Source organism: Actinia tenebrosa, unplaced genomic scaffold, assembly GCF_029948245.1.
Source record: "Actinia tenebrosa isolate PJP-AT-01 unplaced genomic scaffold, QUT_ActTen_1.0 PGA_scaffold10__47_contigs__length_13832649, whole genome shotgun sequence".
In the NCBI taxonomy this organism is placed as follows: Eukaryota; Metazoa; Cnidaria; class Anthozoa; order Actiniaria; family Actiniidae; genus Actinia; species Actinia tenebrosa.
The window spans coordinates 4173675-4193302 of NW_028292570.1; the positions used below are offsets into that span (position 1 = coordinate 4173675).

Sequence of the window (19628 nt, forward strand, 5' to 3'; positions counted from 1 at the left end):
CAAAGAGGAAAGTCTTTAGATTTTCCGGGAGCGAGAACGACGGGTCCCAAATCGCAGCCAACTCCTGGTTCAAATGCTGCTACTGTTGTTGATAGTGCAAGATGGACACCTCCGTACAATCGTTCACGATATACAGACGAAAATGAGTTGGTTTTCCGACGAGTTCGAGGGTAAGTTCCCTTTATAATCCACTCATGCATTCTCTAGTCTCTAAAATTGTATCAAAAATCTTTTTTTTCTCTCAAAATACGCTTCTATGAATGCGATATATTTTAGTATAAGCCGCGTTGCTAATCATGGACGAGGCAGTGACAAAAACTAATTTCGTAGTCAAAAAAAATATTTCAATTCATCATTATAATTATTTTTTGCACCTGCAGAAGTACTTTATATTTCGTTGTATTATCTCACATATTAATTTTCTTCGGGTTTTTCCGTTGCCTGTTGCAGATATATGTATATGACAATTATGCTTATATAACGCTGGAATTATTTTTTATGTCACATACATGTAATTATAATCCTGAATAGATTTGTAATATTGCTTCAATATAGAATAAATAGAGCATCTGGCTTTTTTGATTAATAATCCTTTTGCTGTTCGAGTTTGAAATTACATTTGATCTTCAAGAAAAAATTAAATACCTTTTAAGCGTTCTTTTTAAAAATTTATGAATAGTAAAATCCATAGCTGTTTGTAAAACGTTTTCCATTAATTATTATAGTAAAACAATTTCCTTCACAAAAACAAACTAAAATGAAAAAAGGTCATCATCAACATTATATCAAATTTTAACAAAGAAAAATAGCCATTAATTTCGGCCTTTTTTATTCATAGTTCATAACTCAAAAATAATTTTTTATCTTACAATTCCTCTTTTTTTATATTTTGAGATAGTGTTTGGAAAAACAATTGCAAATATGAGTATTGGATGTTTTTTTAATGGACTGTTTTATTATGTTTTTTCATTATCGCAATCAAAACTTATCAGTCGGTACCTTTCATATTTTTTACTGGCAGCAGTGAAAAACCAAATCCCAATGCCGAATGGGCAAATCACAACTATAGAGCTGGCATGTTCACTTAGCAACAAGCTGGAATTTTGTCTTAAGCATTTTGATTTAGTTGTGTAAAAAGTGAAAAACGAAAAGAATGAACTTTAAAGCAGGAAAAAAATGATTTAAAAAATATCAGTTTGTAATAGACTTCCCCATATTTATTGTTATTATATAAATATCATTTGGTTTAAAGGTGTTTTCCAAGCACACCTCAATCATAACATGTACAGAAGTCCTTTTTCTCAATGAATAGATTGTACCTCTCTTTTTGATGACCACAGTCTCAGTTTTAATCTTATACACTTCAAATCAACAGTAAAACTTCCATGGATTTCAAAGCATTAGTGTTTGTACAATCTCATTCTATATTACAGTTGACTTTTGCAAATGTTTTGTCCTTGAACAAGACTGTAAGCCTGTACTGTAAATGAGTCTGTAAAGTAAGGGATCTGTCATCATAGTATTTACAAAAATTGAAAAAAATGGCATGATTTAGAAATTTGAAGTTTAGAACCAAGAAAAAAAGGCATTCCAAAGAAAAACTCATTTGTGTTCAATTCTTATCATAGAGTACGTGAATGATAATTAAGCTATCTAAATCTATATGAAACCATTGGTTGATGAAAATGTTGATTTTTTATGTATTTTTATTTCTCTTCAAAATGTATACAAAATTTTAAATTGTACTGTAATATAGTTCATAACTCTAGATATATCTCCCTTCCATACATGATGGGGAGTATACTCATCACCACAAAATTCCACTTTTAATCATTCGTAAAACTCATCACAAATAATATCAGGGTTTTCATCAAGGGTTGGGAATTGGAGAATGCTGCAGTAACTGAGCAAAATTCTCGTGATCTTTCCTGATATTTCAAATCTTAATGAAAACCCTGATAACATATAGGTGGGTAGTGGGTTTTGCAACAAAACAGCTGGAGGGCACCAATTACACCTGCAAAGTACTCTCGAACCACTAGGCTTAATATCACAAGCAAAAAATAAAAAAACAAATTAATTTTATTTAACGAGGGTACCATACATTACTGGTAGCCCAGTAGTTTACATTATGGCCCTCCTACAATTAATTAACGAAACTGAAATGAAATGATCAAAGCATCATAAAGCATTTTAAGGATCCCAACTGGCAGTTGGCTATTTACAAGCATGGTCAAAAAACTGAATCTGAACTAATCAGAGATCAGGACAAGTACAGTCTCAGCTAGTGGCCACAGCGGGGCTCGAACCCAACACCACAGGATTGCGAGACCGATGCTATGACCACTCGACCATGTTGCCTCCTATGAAGCAGTCAACAAACAGAAATTAGCACTTGCCTAGCAAAATGTTTCTTAGACCAATGCTATTGACCAGTCACAATGAGTGGTCCAGAGCTTCAATAATAAGTCAGCAGTGCTGGAGCTCCTGCGGTGGCTTCGAAGTTAACTGCCTGCTATTTTTTTCATTTCTATTAAAACATCATTAATCTAAATAACAGCCGGTTATGAACACCTCCTCTAAAACATTTTGAAAGCCCTGGTGGTCATATGTTGATCAGTTGGAAGTGGCTGGTCATTGTGTAAATCCATTGAGCAACCGTCATTCTTAGCCCTAAGCCCATACATTGAGTTTTTTTAAGAGTACTACTAGAGGTTAATATTCTTTGTTCTCTTTTTTTCAGGGTTCTTAACAAACTAACACCAGATAAATTTGACAAGTTGTTTTATGATCTACTAAATGTTGGCATCGAGACAAAGTACATCTTGAAGGGAGTTATTCTGTTGTTGTTTGAGAAAGCTCTAGATGAACCGAAGTACAGTTCCATGTATGCCCAGCTGTGTCTGCGGCTCAGCGAAGAGGCGCCAAATTTTGATGATCCTGGAAAAACTGGCAATTCAGTAAGTATGGGTGTCAGAGCTGTTAGTCTACATTATTTATGTTTTATTGAACCCTAACTCTCAAATGAAATTGTCCAGAATGTAGCATTTTAGGGTTTAATTTGCAGAGGGAGAAAAACTATAGAACATGGATAAACTTTGCTAATGTAATGCATTTAATGCATGTAATGCATCTATACCAGAAGTATAAAATATCAAAATTCTTTGATAAATTTTTTAGACATTCCAACGTTTGCTGCTCAAACAGTGTGAAGAAGAGTTTAACAACAGATCCAAGGCTAGTCAAGGTATTCAGGAATAGAATAAAGACAAAATAGATTTATTTAGAGTTGTATCAAGACATTCACATCAACCTACTACAGTGAAAAGTGGGCTATTTTTTGAGTTCCAAATTTTCTCTGTGTTCCTCGATTATATACTCAGGGTTAGCCTCGTATTAGTGTCTAAGATAACAACAGTAAAGTAAAGGATACACAACTTCAACAATACAAACACTTTCATGGACCTTTACTGCATCACATTAATATTCCTCACAAAATTGGGGCTAGCCTTGAGCAACAGAGAACTCAAAACTGGAATGTAAAATTATTTACCACCTCCAAAACTTTGTTCTAAGGAGGTTAATATTTTAAAGCCCATGTAAATTGAATGGTGTTCATGATTTTATTGTAGCTTTTGATAAGAAAGATGGCCCATTCACACAAGAAGAGGAAGAGCAGAGGTCTAACACCAAAAGGAAAATGTTGGGCAACATCAGGTTTATTGGTAAGTACCATATTTCCTCTATTAAGCTCTAGCTTTTAATGAGTCCCCAGTCTGAGGTGCCAAAGATTAAATAAGCCTCCAGCCTCTAAGAAGCCCCCAACCCCAAGGACCATTGTTGTACTTTTTTCCATGTCCGGCCATTGAAAGTCATTTCATCTGTCGAGATTATGAATAAAAGTAATCATGAATTTCCAAAGAAAAATATCGGAAGGTTGCCCCTAGCTTCTAATAAGGCCCCCCTTCTAAAAACCGCAGTTGAAGAGCACTGAAAAAGAATTAGCCCCAAGGGAAATACAGTAATTAAGATTTCTTGTTGATCCAGATCATGGCGTTCCATATTATAATGGGCCAGTCTGACTTCCCACACTTCATTGGGAAGTATTTTCATTAAGTTTCAAAATAGTGTGTAATCTGCCATGATGAGCTTAGCTCTTGGAGCAAACACAGAGAGTTAATATGTTTAAATAGAAATAATAATAAATTAATAAGAGAAGATCGAGGTAGTTTACTGTGCGGACACACTAACAGGGACCACTTGAATAAAACTGACCAATCAGATTATCACGTTCTCATGCTCTTATTATATCAATGTGCTATCTGATTGGCTGGTTAAAAATATCGAAACAAATGTCGCAATATGATTGGTTGATGATTCTAGTTTATCAAAGTGTTCCCAGTTGGAGTACATGCACAGTAAGCTGGACAATTTTGCACACTTACAACAACAACAAAAACACAAAACAAATTGGAAATATGAAGGAAACCTTAGCAATGTAAAATTTTACCTGGATTTTTTCTAGGTGAGCTGGCAAAGTTTGACATACTGCATGAAACTATCCTACATAAATGTATTAAACAGGTAAATATACATACATATGCATATATATTTATAATATACAGTATATTATGCAATAAACTCAAGGCTGTAAACTGAAGGTGTAGCTTTTACAATAAACCTTATTTGTCATGGTGCAAAATGCTTTCCCATTGCATACCACATGTCATTCTCTATCATTTTTTTGTTTAATGGTAGCACATGAGTAACATGAGTAATACATGGATATGGACACAACTTGAACAAAGAATCTTATTCTAAAAAGAATGACATGTGGTCTGAAATGGGAAAACACTCAAAAAAAACACTAATAAGGGCTCTATTTTTTTCGATGACATCCACTAAAATGTTCAATTTCATAGCATACCTCGCCATTCTCCACCCATCTCAACCCCCCATTTATTTATTGCATATACCAGGGTTCGTGCTACTCCTTGCAATCCTTGAAAAGTCCTTGACTTGAAAACTCGTTTTTAAGGGCGCTTGAAAAGCCCTTGAAAATAGGGGAAAATGCCAAAACTCCTGGAATACTCCTTAAATTTAATGCAAACTTAATGCTATTTCTAACTTACCTTTTAAAATAAATAACGATTAAAATTGATTGAAGAGTTTCTGGTTGCTTGTATACTGGTTGGTTGCGTGTCATGATCGTTTTGTATTGGTGGACATGGCCCCGGCTGGATTAGCTGCCCTGTAACATTGAATCAATGTTTAAACCACGTTCTAATACAAAAAACTTTGTCCTTGAAAATCGAATTTTTGTGCTTGGAAAATTGCTTAAAAAGTCCTTGAATTTTGAAGCGAAAATGTAGCACAAACCCTGAAATACAATCACACTATTTATATAATAGGGTATTACAGCTGTACATACAGTACTAGTATGTATTTAATTAGATATGTTTGAGGATGTTCCACAGTTGACATCTTATTAAATATTCTTTTTTATTATATTTACTGTATTCAGTTTTTTCTCTTTTTGATGTCTTGTTTTCAGTTATTGGACAAAAAGAAACGTGCATCTGTGGCCGACACGTCGGAAGACATGGAATGTCTCTGTCACTTGATGAAGACAGTGGGACCAAGGATTGATGTGCACAAAGCCAAGGTACTACTTGACTTTTATTAGAAGACAGAAATCCCTAATAATCCATTATATGTACAGTATATAAAATATTTAGCAAATTTAATTAGTCCTCAAGTCCGAATAGGCTATTGACTCATAGGCCATGAGGGCATGAGGACTAATATTGTTTTAGTCAAATCCAACTAGTCAGTCAAACATATAGATGCAGACTTGTAAGTGACAGTTGCTTCAGTTTTCCCAGTGGAATTAAAATATTGTCCTGCACACAAAACTACAGTGTCTGTGTTAAGGAGTACTACAAGGATTACGAGGCAATTTTCTCATGTTTTCTTAGGACAGTAAACAATATTGAAACAATCTATAATCAATATGTTAAGTGTATGCTACATTGAGTGTATAAGCAGATTAAAAAATCTGCCTCAGTTTGGTTTTTGCGGGACTCGAACCACTGACCACTCGTTTGCTAGATGAGATCTCAACCGCTTGGTCACTGAGGCTTTATGGGAGAAGTTCGTGTTAATCTATAATCAATTTTTAATTAGAGTTTTAAATTATGAGATACTCTAGACTCTTCCACAGTCTCTCACTTGTCCGTTCCATCTCTACGCTTAGAGACTGTAACGGTACAATGACCGAAAGGACTTATGTGTCCCGAAAGCTTGGACCCAGCGTGCTTTGGGAACCAAAATACTCGTCCACAGTCTCTCTCGTTTTCGCCGCCATCTTGAAAATATTGAAACGAGAGAGACTGTGGACAAGTATTTTGGTTCCCAAAGCACGCTGGGTCCAAGCTTTCGGGACACATAAGTCCTTTCGGTCATTGTACCGTTACAGTCTCTAAGCGTGGAGACGGAACGGACGAGCGAGAGAATGTGGAAGAGTCTAGAGATACTCTAGCTAATTCGTTGGGCTTGTGGACATATTAATGGTAACTAAGGGATGCTGGAACCATTGATTAGGCTCCCAGTGTGCCCTTCATTAATCTATTAAAATAAATATCTCTAATGTATCATTTTTTTATTACATAGCCATTGATGGACCAGTACTTTGAACGTATCAAACAGATCATGAGCAGACCTGATCTACCATCAAGAATACGATTCATGATGCAAGACGTTCTAGAGCTAAGAGAACACAAGGTTGGTGTTAGTGGCATGCACCACTTGCCACGAGAATAAAAAGACATGGCGGCCATGTTGGATGACATTATATTTCCCTTTAGCTATAATATAGCTATAATCCACATATTAGTGGCGTGCACCACTTCCCATGGGAATAAAAGGACAAAACGCCTCTTCAACGTTTTTCAAAATGGCTGTTTAGTATCATAAATTATATTGCTTTATGAAAACTAATAACTAAAACTAATTGAATTGAGCAATATGAAACCCGCATTCAGACCATGTTATTAATGCTTGTTGCTTTAAAACTGTTTTCAGTGGATTCCTCGTAAAGCAATCCAAGATGTTGGTCCAAAGACAATCTATCAAATCAGGCAAGAGGCATGGCAGGTACAGTATGGTATTAGTTTTCAGACTAAAGTAATGTTTTACTGATGGAATGGAAGTACTAATTTAATATAATACTATTGCTATGTATTACCATTATCACTATCACCATGGGCTGGGCTGGGCTGGGCTGGGCTGGGCTGGGCTGGGCTGGGCTGGGCTGGGCTGGGCTGGGCTGGGCTGGGCTGGGCTGGGCTGGGCTGGGCTGGGCTGGGCTGGGCTGGGCTGGGCTGGGCTGGGCTGGGCTGGGCTGGGCTGGGCTGGGCTGGGCTGGGCTGATAATGCATTGCCTCTCATCCTGCCAGGCTTTGTGTCAAATGAGTTGTTCAAGTGTTCTCTTCTTTGCTTGAAGGGTTTTTCTCCAGGTTCTCCATTTTTCCTTCCTGAAACAAAAAACAACTTCAATCTTAGTCTGAGATATTCCCTTTATCTCCTTTCACACATCTAACATCATCAATTGATCATCATCATAATTCTCAAGAAAACATGTTCTAAACCAAAGCGTGTTACTGCAGTTTTACATTTTCTGCCGACTCAGACATTCCAACGGCTTGTTCTGAAATGGGTTTTTCGCTAACATTGATCAAAACTAATTAACTAGTCGGTACCTTTCATGTGTTTGATTGACGACAGCGAAAAAAAACTATTTCAAAACAAGCCGTTGTAATGTCTGAGTGCGCATTATGTAAAACTGCAGTAATGATTGAGTCAAAACCCTTTTCCAGGATTTTGGTCACTCTGGACCAACACCAATGAACAACCCACCCATGCTGAGAAACTCCCCACCTCATCATACAATGAACTGGCAAGGAAGACCAAACTATGGAGCTAAAGTACCATCCCATGTACACGGACGTGGTCTGAATGACGTGTTTATTAGAGAGAATGAAGAAAGAGGACTGTTTGACCATGAATATGGTAATGGAAATGGTCCCGATCCACAGCGGGGCTTTGGATTAAGGTACATTTACATGTCCATCCTAAATAATATTCATTGTGGAATGCATGATGTTATATACTTTACTTATAGACAATACAGTATTACATAATAATTGTGTTGCATTTAAGACCCAAAAATTTGCATTTTAGTCTTGGAATACACTATTTAGTATTCAGTATTCAATATTTCATGTTGATCAGGGCTTAACATAATGGTCAGACAATGTCCAACCAGAACTGGCACTTGTCCAGGCACATCTTTGCCTTGCTGGTCATTTTGACCAGTAAATAGAAAATGAGGTATGACCAAGCTAAAACTTTGCTAGCGACCATAAATGGTGACTGGTTGGCCGTTTTCTTAAGCCTTGCTTGATGAAGTTTTGTTCAAATTGCAAGGTATGATGAAGATGATTATGACAGCTTCACACCTAAAGATCCCTGGGCTACCTTGGCATCAAGTCACAGTCCACAGCGTGGGTCATCTCCTAATGCTTCTCCACCTGCCTCTCGTCATCAACATTACGGTAAGACTAGTAATCAAATCTTCTGGGAATCATCTTTATGGGCCCTTAGTTTTGTCACTGTTTGTAAAAGAGCTTTTGTTCATCATAACTAATAAGCTATGGTAAGACTAGTAATCAAATCTTCTGGGAATCATCTTTATGAGCCCTTAGCTTTGTCATTGCTTGTATGAGAGCTTGCTGTCTGTTTTGTTCATCATTTCTAATGAACTATGGTAATCTTGACTAGTAATCACAGCTTCTGGGTCCAGTTGTAGAGTGCAAACAATAATTCCGTGAAACACTAATTACTAAATGTAGTACAAAAAAGTGCTAATTAAACAATAGAAAACAATAGAATTTGCATGAAATTGATTGTGCTAATTATAGATAAGTCATAGTGCTTGGGAACGATGTTATTCCGGGCGAAAGCCCTTGGAATTAAATTCGGAAAGATTAATTTCCGAACTCGCTGGGAATCGAACCCACGATCTTCGGAAATGTACTACCGATGCTCTACCAGCTGAGCTAGAGGTCAGACTGAGAGCAGGCCGGAGTGAAATAGATGTTAGGTAGCGGTAATTGTGATGCAAAGATGCATCTATTTAGCATTACTAAAGTTTCACGGTTTTCATTGCTTGCACTGTATGAAGGGTGGATAGTGCAATCCAACCAATAAATCATATCCAGTGAAAAAATGTATTGGATATCAGCATCGACTTATCCGCTAGATTAGGATTTATCCTTTGGATATCATTATCCACTCTTCTTATAACTGGGGCCTTTGGAATCATCCTTAATTTTAAGCCCTTGCTTTTGTCATAGTTTGTAAAAGAACTTGGTATCTTTGTTTTGTTGATCAATTAATGAGCTAAAATTATGTCTTCAGGTAACAGGCGCCCTCTGACAAGACCAAGCCCTTTGAATACTGATGGTGAGGTATGTACAGTGTATGAAATCTATCTTTTGCTTCTAATTGATAAATTATCTCTTTATACTCAGTCGCATATTAAGAAAGTTAAATTAGCCATTTTTGAAGTTTTGAATTGTTTAAGGTGAAAGGTTTAAATTTAGAGTTGCAATGTAGGTATTAAGTAATGGTGTATATTAAGGCGCATTTGAAAACGCCATGTTGAATTTACGCCATGTAAATAAACATTATTATATATCTGGACATACAACTTGATTATAAATTCATGAAAAGATTTATCTTCTTGCCATTTTATTTATAATGTATTTTAAGCTCTGAATCCTGGCAGATCAGTGTCATGCAAGTGGTTTTGATCAACTATGGCATTGGGGAATCATCATGTAGCCTTTACAGTATAACCCTTTGTAATGTTTATTTTGTATTTGCATGTAGATAAGCCTTCGTCCAGCAAAGGATTCTATAGCTGCCAAGACTCTAGGGATGGTAGGAAGAGCCGGGCAAAACCAATCTAAACTGGTAAGTTATTCTTGTAGAAAATACCAGTTCTAAATTCGTCAGTAGAAACGGAGGGGGGGAGATATTTGGACTAAAATAGAAAGACGATTAGAAATGTTTATATCATAATGGACATGAAGAATAGACCTCTTCGGCTCTGACGTAATGTTTTCCCATTTCAGACCACGTGTCATTCCCTAGATTATCATTTCTTTGTTTAAAGTTTGCGCTCGGTTGCACATGAGAAGACACATGAATATGGATACAGCTAAAACAAAGAATCTTATTCTCAAGGGAATGACACATGGTCTGAAATGGGAAAACATTACCCCAAGCCAAAGAGGTCTATTATAAAACAACTTTGCAAGATGCTGTTTGATTGATAAACACATTTCTTTGCTTTCATGTGTGGAGTCAAACATGTTTATTGCATGAAACGTGGTGTGTTTTTTGTTACATGAAACAACAGTTTGGTGAGATTCATAGTAAATAAACAGACTGGCAAGCTGTGGAAAAGTGATAATAATTAATAATAATAATAGGGCTATCCTAAATTCGCTTGACTGACCACGAAACAATGGTTTGAAGTTGAGACTGGACTTAATTCTTTTATTCATCAAGTTCAACCTCAACTTGTAACCATTGTTTTGTGGCCAGTCAAGCGAATTCGGGGATAGGTCTATTGTTGATCTACGTAACTATAACATTTCATGGGTGGAGTCAAATATGTTTGTTGCATGAAACGTGGTGTGTTTTTCTCGCATGAAACAACAGTTTGGTGAGATTCGTAGTAACCAAATAAACAGACTGGCAAGCTGTGGAAAAGTGATAATAATTAATAATAATTGTTGATCTACGTAACTATAACATTTCATGGGTGGAGTCAAATATGTTTGTTGCATGTCACGTGGTGTGTTTTTCTCGCATGAAACAACAGTTTGGTGAGATTCGTAGTAACCAAATAAACAGACTGGCAAGCTGTGGAAAAGTGATAATAATTAATAATAATTGTTGATCTACGTAACTATAACATTTCATGGGTGGAGTCAAATATGTTTGTTGCATGTCACGTGGTGTGTTTTTCTCGCATGAAACAACAGTTTGGTGAGATTCGTAGTAACCAAATAAACAGACTGGCAAGCTGTGGAAAAGTGATAATAATTAATAATAATTGTTGATCTACATAACTATAACATTTCATGGGTGCAGTCAAATATGTTTGTTGCATGAAGCGTGGTGTGTTTTTCTCGCATGAAACAACAGTTTGGTGAGATTCGTAGTAACCAAATAAACAGACTGGCAAGCTGTGGAAAAGTGATAATAATTAATAATAATTGTTGATCTACGTAACTATAACATCTCAAATTCATTAGGATGCTTTAATGAAGTCCAAGGCTCCTCCAATCATTGAGAAACCAAAGCCAAAGAAGCCCCAAGGACCAAGCAAGGCTGATATTGAAAAACAAATGGTAAAAATGAAGTGTACTTAGAAAATTTAACAAATTTACAATGGTTGAGCGTGGTATGTCCTCTTATTTACCACGATATGACGTCAAAAGTTGGTCAAAATGTTATGGACTCAGTGGGTCCATAACTAATTTTGACCAACGTTTGGCGTCATATCGTGGTAAATAAGAGGACATACCACGCTCAACCATCGTAAATTTGTTTTTTACTACAAAACTCACAAAACTCTAGGAAATAGACTGCACGAAATCTTGCATGACGCCATTTGTTGGTATGGCCTCTTATTTACGACGTTTTTTAACCAATCAGCGCGCGAAAAAATTTACAATTGTGGTAAAAAATAGTATTTCTATTCATTTACATTATGAATATTGAAGAAATAGAAAACATAGTATGTGTGTGTATGTATATTAGAGGTTATCAGTCAGCTAAGCATCTGATACGGCTGTGTATTTTACATGGAGTCATGGAGTATTATTTGGGTGAGCCTTTAGCTAGGCGAGCCAAAACACAATATTTGACAATGTACTATAGCAGCTGTGTTATGTTATGCAGGGCTGTCAACTCTCCCGGATAAGCCGGGAGTCTCCAGATTTTGGACCGTATCTCCCGGTCTCCAGATTAGAGTCTCAAATCTCCCGGATAATCCCCGAAGCTGACCATTTCTTGTGAGACCCGACTTTCACAACCATAAAATTCCAATTATTTTATGTTGTATGTGTTGTTTTACATCGCTAACAAAATCAAAAAATTCTTCATAAACTGTTCTTGCAAGCAGGCCATTGTAATGTAAGCGATAATCTGATTGGTCAGAAATGAACCAATCACATCAAATGTTACAAAGCGAAAGGCGTCTTTTCGCGCGCTTTTTGACGCGCTGTGACTTCATGTCCCTTCCCTTCCCTCCAGATTTGAATATCTCGGGGGTTGACAGCCCTGGTTATGGCATGTGTACCTGGTATTTCTATAATTTGTTATTTATTTTTTGTATGACAGGATACCATCCTCATTGAATATCTCTCCAACAAGGAAGATTCTACTGCCATTAAGTCTGTTAAAAGCATGAAAGCAGAAAAGTAAGAGTAAAATCTTTTATTTTTTTCAGTTCAAGGCTGAAATGCAGGCCAAATACAGCATTACTAATACCAGACAAATGTCTATTATAAATAGACTCTGCCTGAGATTATCACATGTTAAGAGCTTGATATTGTTTTTATTCACGAGTTTCCATATCCTATCGCAAACTCACTCACAGACTCTATCGTTTTGCGATGCAATATGGAAATTTGTCGATACCGACCCTAAATGTGTAATAAAAAATATTTTACCATCCAACTATTTACTTTATGTAAAATCAATACTGAAAATATTGAGTTAGGTGTCATAGGCACTTTAATGTGTGCCCAAACTGGCCAACAATTTTTTGGTGTGTCAGCTGTTAGAGTTAAAAACTGAAAAAAAGATTATTTGTAAGGCATTCAAAGGACTTGCTTCTACAAGTGCTGTTAGCTGGAGTGAACAAGAATGATGAAGAGAGACTGTTGATAGCTCAGCTTGTACAAGCAATGCATAAGGAAGACTTAGTCTCAACAGATAATATCATCCAGGTACAGTACAGTTTGCTTGGCAATATCATTCAAGTATATTTCAAATAGAGCTGTTTCTGTTCTAATTGCAGTGGCAGTGGAATGATTTGAATTGTAGGGGGGGGGGGAGGGTTAAAATGACATGCATTACTTGCCAAAGTGCATGTAATTCTTACAAATATATCTGCCAAAATAAAATCTATCAAGGTGATTTTACTACACCAAATTGAAAGTTATGGTAGCAAGCATGGTGATGACTAGGGATGATGAGGATGAAGATAAGGGTTATGATGGTGATAATGATGGCAATGGTTATTATGTTTATGATGGTGATGACTAAGGATGATGATGATGAAGATAAGGGTTATGATGGTGATGATGATGGCAGTGGTTATCATGTTTATGGTGGCAATGACTAAGGATGATGAAGATAAGGGTTATGATGGTGATGATGATGGTGTTGACTAAGGATGACGATGATAAAGATAAGGGTTATGGTAGATATGACAAAATAATATCAATAAAAATACTGGGTACTGATATTAATTTCATATCCACCTGTAGGGAATGCACAATATTCTAGAGGACAACAACTATAATGAAGGAGACCTGTCGAACACTAATGAATACATTTCTGGGCTGGCCGCCAGGACAGTCATACAGGTACATGCATCTACTTTATACTATCAGAAACTTGGCTTCTTTAGCTTAGTAACATAATATACCCCCAAATATTTCTTTCTTTATCAATGAGCAAACTACAATAAAAAATAAATGATTCCTAAAATATTAAATATTTCAAATAAAGATAATATTTAGCTTGGGCATAAGGTTTTTGCCATTTCAGAATGTCATTCCCTAATGGTTGCACTTGTGAAGACACATAAATATTAATACAACTTAACCAAAGCATCGTTGACAAATTCTCTAGGGAATAAAATGTAACTTGAAATGGTAACATATTATGCCAAATATAAAAGGGTTTATTCCTAGTGACAAAATGAACCATCATTGCAGAAAGTAAGCTATGAATATTTTGGTCATGCAACAAGGACTGTACAATGCAAATTGTCCTTGTGAAAAGATTCTATGTCTATTATATAGAGAGAGAGATTATCATATGTTAAGAGCTTGATATCCTTTTAATTCACGATTTTCAATATCATATCCCGAACGAGCAAGTCTGCGAGCAATTGAGCAACATCATTTGGAAAGCAAGTGAATAAAAGGATATCAGGGTCTCAACATATAATATCTTGTTTATTACATGTTTAGGGTCAATAAAATGACAAAACTTACAGTTTCCAGTTTACCGTCAAGTGATATCCTATCACTTTACTGATATGGTTTTTATTCACAGCTTTATCACACTGATATCCACCCAAAATGTGTAATAAATAAAATTGTTTTTTATTTCAGTAATTTTTCTAATAAAAAATACAAAGTTGCATGCTAACTTTCTTGTGTTTTAGGGAATTGTTACGTTATTCGAGGTCAGTAAAATGCTTGATGGTGAAAAGTTCCTGCCGACATTGCTCCTGGTGTTGAAGAAACTGGAACAAATGAATGGACAGGTACATGTGATAATAAACAGAAGAGATAACTAGCTAAAAACTAGTGTGAGCTGTGTCGGTGTTTCTAATGAACCAGTAATGTTAAAAATTTAAAATATACAGTGTGAAAAGATGAAAAAGCTTGCTGACGTTTCGGACGCTCGTCCTTCCCTTTTACTCCAACAAAGGACTAGCATCCGAAATGTCAGCAAGCTTTTTCATCTTTTCACGGTGTATAATTTACCCTTTTATCATTACTGTAATAATAAACAATAATATACAATTATTGACAGATTATTGGATAAGATTTTGATGATATCCAGAATTATCAATCACTGGTTAGAGCATCTGACTAGATTGCCGAGGGTCTTGGGCTCAAATCCCATCTGGGGCCCAGCTTTTTCTCACTTTCTTATGGTTGATTTCTAAGTTGATTTACTAGATATATATAGATCTTATAAGATATTAAGATATTATATATACTTTATATCATATGATCTTAATTTCTAAATAGGAATGGCTCATTGGTGCATTCAATGAAAGCAAGATCAATCTGATGAATTATTTACCAGGTAATGAAATTATGCAACTTTAATGATTATATTACTATGATTAGGATGACCTCTGCAGTCCTACTCCATTCTCATACTTCTAAAGCCTGGCTTCAAATGTTACATCAAACTTAACTATGTTACAAGTACTACTCAGGTCATAGTTGCATTAAATAATAGCAGTTAGAGTAGCTCTCCATTGCCTTCAAACAATTGTGTTATAAGTCATGGCATTTGTGTCAGTTTCTATACATTTACTGTATTGTTAACCCAAATGTCTTGATTAGAAACTCTAATAACTATCTGCTATTATTTAAATAGCCACATTATAGAGTGCAAACAATATATCCGTGAAACACTAATTACTAAATTGTTCAAAATAGTGCTAGTTAAACAAAAGAAAACAATAAAATTAGCATAAAATAGTGTAAGTTAGTATTACTAATATTTCACGGATATATTGTTTGCACTCTATTTAACTTTTTTAGCCCAAAATCATCACTACTGAGAGACTTGGGAGGTTGGCTTCGCATCATATTTGAGTTCTTGACCTATTCTTTTCTTTCTTTTCTCAACAGAACAAGATCGCTGCAATGAGAAGATGATGGAGATGCTGGATGAACAGGTACATACTATAGTCTAAACTTACTAATGGTCTATTACAAATCCTGTGCTCTGATTGGCCATCTGAAGTCTCCCAGGGCATCATGGGACCAAAAGCAGCCTGATCGCATGACATACAACCTGCGCACAATCCCAACACACCATGCCTCCATTTTGCCATTACCACCCCACTCCTGATTTGCCATCTTCTTCTCCCTCCCTTACAGGGCTCGAAATAGTGGCCTACCAATGGCCAAATGACAGGCAAAATTTCAAGTTTGGCAGGCGAAAATAAGGATGCCCTGCCAAATGAATAATAAAATTGCATGCAAAATTTACTGGAAGGACCTCCTTTTGCCATGCTCCTTTACCATGGCAGGCTAAAACAGTGTTCTATTTCGAGCCCTGCCTTATTTAGCATGATGGGACCAAGGACAGCCTGATCGGTTGACATTGTGTGTTGGAAATGCACATAGACTGTACCCTAGGCTGCGTTCATAATGTATAACAGAGGGGGGGTGGGGGGCAGGTGAAATTGAGGGGGCTTCCAGAAAATTTTGGTAGGAAAAAGGGGGGGATGGGCAAATATTTATCAGAAAAATGGTTGGGACGCACAATTGCTGGAAAAAGCTACAAGCCTTGCTTAGGGGGGAATCATATTTTTTTGCATGACTTTAAGGGGGGTGTTAAGAATTATTTTGGGCAATTTTTACCTGCCCCCCCTCTGCCATACATCATGAACACAGCCTAGGGTACAGTCTATTTGCATTTCCAACACACCTTGCTGCCTCCCCTTCACCATTACCACTCCCCTGTATGCATACGAAGTTATTTTGTCCCCGAAAAAAAATCTTTTTCTAACACCAAATGAAACTCCATTCCTTTTTTTGTTGTTCCAGAGCCTGTCATTTCTGTTTCCACTGCTGAGGATCCAATCAGAACTGTACAAGAAGATCGAAGAAGACCCTAATTCCTCTAATATCTACAAGTGGATCAAGGAAAACATTGATGTGTCACTTCAGAGCCAGCCGGAATTTGTCAGTGTCCTTACCACCTGGTAAGTTAACCTTTTACTCTTTCTTGAGGTGCATGTTATGCCATAGCCGCCATGTTCGTTGTTGATATCAAGGCATTCTGCATAGAGAGAGATAGAGATGATGGTGGTGAAGACGATGATGATGTGTTGAAGATAGAGATGATGTTGATGATGCTGGAATGATCTTAATTTGAAATGATTTGATCTGATTCCATTCATTTTCAGCATCCTCAAGTATGCTACCCATGATAGTACGATGGGTAGAGGTGTAGACAAAACCCAGTCCCCTGACAAAGACCTGGTTGAGAAGGAGAAAAGTGCCATGAAAAAGATCAAGGTAAGTCATTTGTCTTATTTCCTTCATAGACTCAGGAAAGATCATACTCTCAAAAGAAAATGAATATTACAGTCAGGACACTTGAACTGTAAACACTACTTTTTTCCTTTTTTTATTTTTTATTTTTATTTTTTTAATTTTTAATTTTCCTCACCACTTGGTCATTATTTCCTGAACTTTATATTTTTCCAACCCTCTAAAATGAAGTATTGAATTCAAATATGCAAAGGGATGAAAATAAACAGTTTTTCCAAATAGCTCAAGGAATGTTCTACAGCATGCATTTTAAACAACGTTTTATCTTTCAGCCGCTTCTTGACCAATTTCTCCATGAAAAGATCAATCTTCAGGTAAAAAAATATATTATCTTTGATTTTTGTAATACTGAAAAAAATTATGTTAAACAAATGAAATAACATTATTGGCTCATTTTGTTTTAGGTCAGAGCATTGTATTCTCTGCAAGTATTCTGCCATACTAATTCTTTCCCAAAAGGTAAGTAAATCTCATTGTTTAGATGAGCAACAAGTTTGCGCTTTAATGTCACAAACCCTGGGCCAGGTCGTATGAAGAGTGGATAACAATATCCAACGAATACTGAAATCTTATCCAGTGGATAAAGTTATTTTATCCACTGGATAAGGATTTATCTGTTTGGTAGCGCTATCCACCCTTTGTACAACCTGCACCCAGCTGGCGGAAGAGCCTTTATGACAGCAGCTATGAAGCTTCGCAACAGCTTACCCGAAGATATATTTGTATCAAAATGTGTCTGGGTGGCCTTGGTTTGTGTAGTGGCACTATAAGTTGCTTTTTTCTCTCCTTAATTGAGAAACATAAAATTATTAATTTATCATTAATTTATTTTGTTTTGTCAAGGACTTCTACTGCGCATGTTCATGCTGCTGTACGACTTGGAAATTGTTGAAGAAGAAGCATTTGTCAAGTGGAAGGAAGATGTTAATGATGACTATCCTGGCAAGGGAAGAGCATTATTCCAGGTAAAATGATGGTAACTGAGTCATTCGATTGAATATTTTTATTCCCGGCTCCATCCCGTTCATCCTCATCCCACCACATTTGAGGACCTTGGAAAAAGATGATGATAGCTTCCCTGGCAAGGGAAAGGCATTATTCCAACTGATTGTTATTCCCGGCTCCATCCCAACCACTTTCACCCCACCCTATCCCATATCAACAAATTTGAGGGCCTTGAGAAAGGATGATGATGGCTTTCCTAGCAAGGGAAGGGCATTATTCCAGGTATAATGATGTTAACTGAGTCATTGGATGAAATATTTTCATTCCTGGCTTAATCCCAACCAACAAGTGGGCTTTGGAAGGATTCCTTGATTCAGTGCACGTTACGTCATCGTGGCCTCTCGGGGGAGCATTGGTGCCATTAACAAAAGATTTCTCTTTAGCATCCATTGTTAACGGCACCACAGTGGCCACCATGCTTTTGTCTTTTGACTTTCTTGGGAATGCTTGCAACCCATCAATATTTGCACTGGCAGACTGGTAGACTAACGACCAAGGAGGTTTATAACAGGATGGATATTTGCATAGGCAGACTAATGGGGATTATATCTGAAAGTATATTTGTATTTTGTGTTAGCAGACTAGTAGGCTTATATCTTGGTGACTTAAAACCAACAAGTGTTGTATTTCATTACAGCACACTGTGCCTTTGCATGACATGTTTCTTTTATCTTTCACAGGTCAACACATGGCTTACCTGGCTTGAGACTGCAGATGAAGAAGGATCTGAATCAGAACCAGAATAGGATTAAACGCCACCCGACTCTTTTCTGGAGGAAAAAACTCACTAACTAAATCATCTCTAGGTCAGAATTTCTCAACCTCACTCTTTGTGAACGGAAAGCTGTTTCACCATTAACCTAGTGGTATGGAACTTCAAATATAACCCCTGGGTTTATGTCACACAACACTATAGTAATCTCGCGTGACACCTTTAGGCTTGCGTGATATCCACAGCCTTGGCCAGATACTGTGCCTATTTATCATTAATATAATAATCTTGTGCTGTGCACGCTTGAATTTTTTACTTTGCTAGGAGCAGATTGTAGTCTAGTCTGGCATTACTATTGCATCTCCATCATTGCTGAGCAGTGACAAGCAGTTTTTGCAGGGAGTGGGGGTGGGGGGGGGGGGGGGAATCAGCAAGAGATCTATTGATCATTCATTAAGTTCTTTTGCATAGCCAAAAAAACATTCACCAATCAATTTCTGCCTTTTTTCCCTCATTTTACAGTACCTATCGAAAAAAACGTGGGCACCTAGAAATATTTCAAGTATGTTTCTTAGCTAATCATTCGAGCGTGACTGTTATCTTTCCGTTATCTTGTGGTTAGAAAGTCATTCCGATAGAACATTCCGGAAATATTTCTAGGTGCTCACGGCTTTTCGATTAGCACTGTGATTTAAGAATTTTTTATTTTATTCTCTCTCAACTCG

The 19628-nt window shown here is 36.7% G+C and overlaps 1 protein-coding gene across 1 annotated transcript; it reads left to right on the forward strand.

The window, feature by feature from the left end:
- Nucleotides 1–2748: 2748 nt before the first annotated feature.
- Nucleotides 2749–19320, forward strand: LOC148912810 (eukaryotic translation initiation factor 4 gamma 2-like). The gene is made up of 24 exons (XM_089026560.1): nt 2749–2960; nt 3181–3247; nt 3633–3725; nt 4526–4584; nt 5555–5665; nt 6673–6783; nt 7084–7155; nt 7878–8113; nt 8488–8615; nt 9481–9530; nt 9955–10038; nt 11391–11486; nt 12481–12560; nt 12959–13091; nt 13635–13733; nt 14543–14644; nt 15138–15195; nt 15753–15799; nt 16677–16834; nt 17039–17150; nt 17459–17500; nt 17591–17645; nt 18030–18151; nt 18872–19320. The coding sequence occupies exons 1-24, from the start codon at nt 2886–2888 to the stop codon at nt 18935–18937; spliced, it is 2256 nt and encodes a 751-aa protein (XP_088882686.1). The 5' UTR covers nt 2749–2885; the 3' UTR covers nt 18938–19320.
- The last annotated feature ends 308 nt before the right edge of the window (nt 19321–19628 follow it).